The 6,000-nt window shown below is 37.7% G+C and overlaps 1 protein-coding gene across 1 annotated transcript; it reads left to right on the forward strand.

The window, feature by feature from the left end:
- Nucleotides 1-3,949: 3,949 nt before the first annotated feature.
- On the forward strand, nt 3,950-4,306 carry LOC113913908 (60S ribosomal protein L23a-like). Its single transcript, XM_035723121.1, has one exon. It carries the CDS (start codon nt 3,950-3,952, stop codon nt 4,304-4,306), a length of 357 nt encoding a protein of 118 aa, XP_035579014.1.
- Nucleotides 4,307-6,000: the final 1,694 nt, after the last annotated feature.

Consider the following 6,000-nt stretch of genomic DNA (forward strand, 5'->3'; position numbering starts at 1 on the left):
CTAGGTTTCTAGCTTGTGTCATTAACTAAAACGAGGAGAGATTGAGGGTAAAATGTTTGTGGAAATTGAGTATGGGTTCAATTTTAGACATGCTGAATTTGAAACTTTAAGGCCTAATCTAGCCATAAACAATTGTCCTCTGGTTCCTGGTGTTTGCACTGATCATTCACCCACTCGTTGGTTTTGGCCAGTCAACTTTGCTCTTTTCCCTTAATCTGATCATTTGTCTTTGCTCATTTATTTGATGATAGTTTGAACCCTCTTGCCCAGCTTTGTTTTTTAGCCTTCCTTCTCTCAGTTTTAATAGGAGCTACCATTTATTGAATATAAGTAACATAATGAGCTCAATTTGAACATTTACCATTTTAAAAATAAATTTTACTCTGGAGATAGTTAAATATACTCAAACCAGAAAAAAATAATATAATTAATTAGCATGACCCATCATCACACTTTAACCTCCATCATCTTTTTTTTTAAGGTTTTATTTATTTATTTGAGAGAGAGAGCACGAGAGGGAAGAGGGTCAGAGGGAGAAGCAGACTCCCTGCTGAGCAGGGAGCCCGATGTGGGACTCAATCCCGGGACTCCAGGATCATGACCTGAGCCGAAGGCAGTCGCTTAACCAACTGAGCCACCCAGGCACCCTCTGTCATCTTTTTGTAGACATTGTTTCTTCTGTCCCATCAACATAAAAAGAAAAAAACATTTTTAATATTTTAAAATAAATGTCAGATAACATAGATTCTCTGTAATGTCTCAGTATACACGAGTAACAATTAAGGATTTAAAAATATAACTACAATGCTAGTATAACATCTCAGATAAAAAGAAAGAACGATAATTCCTTAATATCATCTGATTTCAAGTCTATGCTCAATCTACTTTAATCATCTTAAACATATTTTTTGAATATGTCTATATATAGGTCTATAAATTGCTTTTGGTTAACATATTTCTTGTTTTTAAAAATCTATCTCTCTTGGGCACCTGGGTGGCTCAGTTGGTTAAATGTCTGCCTTTGTCTCAGGTCATGATCCTAGGGTCCTGGGATCAAGTCCTGCATCAGGCTCCCTGCTCAGCAGGGAATCTGCTTCTCCCTCTGACCCTCCCCACTGCTCATGTGCTCGCTCTCTCTCTCTCAAAAATAAAGTCTTTAAAAAAAACTACTTTTCTCATATTTTTTTAAAAAAAGGTTTTTATGTATTTATTTGAGAGAGAAAAAGAGAGAGAGAGGGAGAGAGGGACAAGCAGACCCCATGCTGAATGCAGAGCCCGATGTAGGGCTCAATCTTATGATCCTGAGATTACGACATGAGCTGAAATCAAAAGTCCCACGCTTAATTGACTGAGCCACACGGGTGCCCTCTCATCTTTTTTTTTTTAATGAAACTTATGGAAGAAACTGGATTTTGTTCAGTAGAATTATCCACTCTTCAAGGACGACTAATTTTGTCCTTGTAGTATCATCTAACACGTTTCTTTACCCTGTATTTTCTATCACCTCATGGATTTTCAATAATAACCTCTTGGATTTTCTATAATTAGGGAATTCGATTTAGAGATTTGATTACGTTCAGGATCAATTTTGTTATTGTTTTTGTTAAGAATTTCTTCACAGGTGTTGTCATGTATTACTTTTTCAAAGACATCAGAGGAACATGTTGTCTGCTTTTTGCACTCTTAGTTTTGTTTTTTCTTTTAGATTTTTATTTACTTATTTATTAGAGCACAGAGGGAGAGCGAGAGGGAGAAGCAGACTTCCCACTGAGCGGAGAGCCTGATGTGGGGCCTGATTCTAGGACCCTGAGACCATGACCCGAGCCAAAGACAGACACTTAACTCACTGAGCCACCCAGTCACTCCACTCTTAGTTTTACAAATTGAACAGTAGTTTGAGGTGATATCAGACCATCATGTCTATTATATAGTTCTCTGACAAACTTTTACCTCGTAATTTTATCATTCATTGACAATAAATTCCTATATCCATTATTTTACTAAAGATTATGAGAATAGTGGGTCCCTGGGTGGTTCAATCATTGTCTGTCTTTGGCTCAGGTCATGATCCCAGGGTCCTGGGATCAAGCCCCACATCAGGCTCCCTGCTCGGTGGGGAGCCTGCTTCTCCCTCCCCCACTCCCCCTGCTTGTGTTCCTGCTCTCACTATCTCTCTCTATCAAATAAATAAAATCTTTAAAAAAAACAAGATTATGAGAATAGTGAGTTTTGTAATTCTATTTGCATTTATTAACTGTGATTCTTTTGAAAGAAAACTTTTCCTCATCAATTATTTGGTTACTCTGAAATACATTCTATACAAGAAGGTGGGGTAGCTGCTCAATTCTTGTTCTTTATCAATTTTCACAATAATGATTCAGTGCCCTAACAATCTATAAACATAACCTACACATTTGTTTTAACTATTATGAAGACTTCTAGAATTTTATGTATTTGATTAGTAAACATCAGCCAACCTACATTATGATAGTTGTGTAATGATTATTATCATTGTGTTTATGTGTATGCATGTGTAGAGTTGAAGGGAAAAACATGTAACTCATTCATTCATTCAATAAATGTTCAGTTTCCACTATGTCCAAGAATATATACTAGATGCCTGGGGGGTGCAAAGTTGTGTAAGTCACAGGCCTCAGCTGTGATCTGATGCTCTGGAGTCACTGAGTTTTTATCCAAGCAGTGCCAGTTATTAGTCTTAGGCCTCATGGGAAGAATAAAGGGGGAAACACAGGCATATACTTATGATTTGTTCAACAATCTCACTTATCATGGCTTCAGTGGACTCAGCCCTATCACACAGGTTTCTTTCAAGTTTTAAATGATATGATATATGTTAAACTTTCAATACAAGTTCTGACATGTATGAAGTACTCAATAAATGTTAAATGTTACTATTAGAAACCACAAATTGGGTGCTTATGGTGTTCATCACTACAGGATTCTCATTATGTCTAGGACTTTGCAGTGTTAAGAGCGAGGAAATAACTATTTTATTAGATATAATTAGATATCATTATTATAAATTGCCCCTTCTTCTCTAACCAGCATCCTCATTTGCCCTTTTCCTCTAATTAAAGCCTTATTCTCTAAGACACTCAGCTTCTGTCATTACACCAAGATGTCTTGCTTTCCTTAGAATTCTGAATTTAGTACATGCCCTTTTCCCTACTAAGAATGCTTCTCTCTATTCACTTGCATAATCTAGTCACACTGTACACGTTTAGCCCAGATGTCAATTAAGCCTTTGCTTTCTACAGGACTCCTCCAAGGATAGGTGGGGGGACTTTCTTCTATTTTCCCATCATACCCTGGTTTCACCTTTGGCATTGCACTCATCAGAATACCTTGTAATGATCTGTCAGTTTGTCTCATGCCCCCTTTAGACCATGAAACTTTTGAGGGCAAAAATAATGATTTCATACCAAGTACCTGGTATAGTTCCTGGCACTTTACATATTACTTTATTAGAGGGATAATGGGTGGATTGAAAAATGGGTAGATCTATTTCTTCTTCTCTTATTTCCTTATTTTGTGAAGTGTGTTTTAAAGTTCTGAAATATTTCAAACATACAGAAAAGGTAAATAATAAAATGAGCAACCATAAATCCACTACACTGAGTTAATAAATCATAGCAGTTTAGGATAATGGATGAACTTTTAAGATCACATCATGCCATATCATTATAGACTAGGGAAGGTGAGAAGGCCCACTGTGAAGAGATACTGACAGGGAGAGTAGGGACACATTTGCCAACATCCTGACAGAGGTCTTCCTAGCTGAAGAGAAAGAATTAGCATTTACCTAGGATTTATTCAACAGTCATTTTCATGCAACAGTATTTACTAAATATCTACTTTGGGCTAGGCTTTTTACACACCTTTTTTTTTTTAATCTTCACTTTTCATGAAGATGGTGCCAAAAGCGAAAATGAAAGTGCCTGCCCCTCCCAAAGCCAACACCAAAGCCAAAGCAAAAACACTGAAGGCCAAGAAAGTGGTGCCAAAAGGTGTACTGAGTCACAAAAGATCCACATATCACCTACCTTCCCATGACCCAAGACACTGCATCTCCAAAGGCAGCCCAGATATTCTGGAAAGAGCACCCCCAAGAGAGACAAGCTTGACCACTATGCCGTCATCAAGTTCCCCCCTGACCACAGAGTCAGTCAGGAAGAAAATAGAAGACAACAACACACTTGTATTCATTTTGGATGTCAAGGCCAACAAGCACCAGATCAAACAGGCTTTGAAGAAGCTCTATGACACATTGACATGGCCAAGGTAATCACGCTGATCAGCCCCAAAGGAAACAAGAAGGCATATGTTCAATGTGCTACTGCCTATGATGTTTTGGATGTTGCCAATAAAAGTGGGATCATCTAAATAGTCCAGCTGGCTAAATTAAATATAATTTTTTTCATCTTCTCCAAAATTTAATCCTTATAACAAGCCTACAAGGAACATATTATCAGCCTTCTATAGTTAGGAAAATTAAGGTGAGTGCTTAACTTCAAACTACTAGGGAATCTCAGAGGCCATATCTATCTGTATAACTCCAAATCTCACAGATATTCTATTTTTATGTTGACCATATCCTTGATAAGCTTCTAGAGTAGAGATGGAACTTAGCCATCCTCTGCTCCAGTTTGAAGGTGGTCTTTTGTGATAGAGTACCTCAATCATACACTAAATCTCCCTTCAAAACTTGTTCTCATAAAACTGTTGGGTGTTAGGTAAATCATGGTCACCACGATCCAAAATGACTCCTATTTTCTTTGCTTCAATCGAACTGTCTATAAATTGTCCTAAAGGCATAGGGTTTTAATCTTTGTGGGTCCATTTCTTGACTGTGCACAATACTATGTGTAAAGCTAGTTTAGCTATTGCTTAAGGCATACCCCACTTTTAATTAAATTTTTATTAGAAATTATCTAAACAGCATTATCAAAAAGCAAAACCTGCATTATAAGAAGAGAGGGTATAATTTAAGACACATAAAAAAATGGGGGGTGCCTGGGTGGCTCAGTTGGTTAAGCGACTGCCTTTGGCTCAGGTCATGATCCTGGAGTCCCAGGATCAAGTTCCGCATCAGGCTCCCCACTCAGCAGGAAGTCTGCTTCTCCCTCTAACCCTCTCCCCTCTCGTGCTCTCTCTCACTCTCTCTCTCTTCAAATAAATAAGAAAATCTTGAAAAGAAAAGAAAATGGGTTAGTACAAAGACACAATTGCAGAGTGGCCACTGAAAGACAGCACAGCCTCTGATGACATTAAAGCAAACCTAGCTAATGAACCAATATGTAGAACTAAAATGCACAGCACTTTTGTAAGTGAAAAAAACTTGTTTTCATATCAATAGATAGTGCAGATCCTCTGGGAGAAAGTACATTTTTTTTCAGTTTTTATTAAACATAATTAATGATACAAACCTATTGGTTTAATAATTCTCTCATATAAATTCATATTTTCTTTTTATAGCAGTGAGTACATGCATTTGTAAAACATTAAGTATATATGTTTAAGTCTCAGAAATTACTCCGTCTACACATAACATCGTTTGTAATTTAACATTCAGGATCCCATATGTTAACTAGTTTCCCTAAGGGCTCTGCAGCTAATGAGTTGGGAGTCACCAGAAAAGCAATGTCATCCAATGGTTTGGGTGTGCTTTTAAGAACAAGGGTGGCTCTAGGAAGACATCAACACTTAAACCAAGGGACACCTGGGAGGCTCAGTCAGTTAAGTATCTGCTCAAGTCATGATCCTGGGGTCCTGGGATTGAGCCCCACATTGGGCTCCCTGCTCAGCAGGGAGCCTGCTTTTCCCTCTCCCTCTGCTGCTCCCTCTACTTGTGTTCTCTTTCTCTCTCTGTCAAATAAATAAGTAAAATCTTTAAGGAAAAAAAACAAAACAAAACAAAATGAGAGCTGACATGAGCAACCCCTAAGTGTTTTATCAGTAAGGATCATCTGTTATTATCAA

Source organism: Zalophus californianus, chromosome 11 (assembly GCF_009762305.2).
Source record: "Zalophus californianus isolate mZalCal1 chromosome 11, mZalCal1.pri.v2, whole genome shotgun sequence".
NCBI lineage: Eukaryota > Metazoa > Chordata > Mammalia > Carnivora > Otariidae > Zalophus > Zalophus californianus.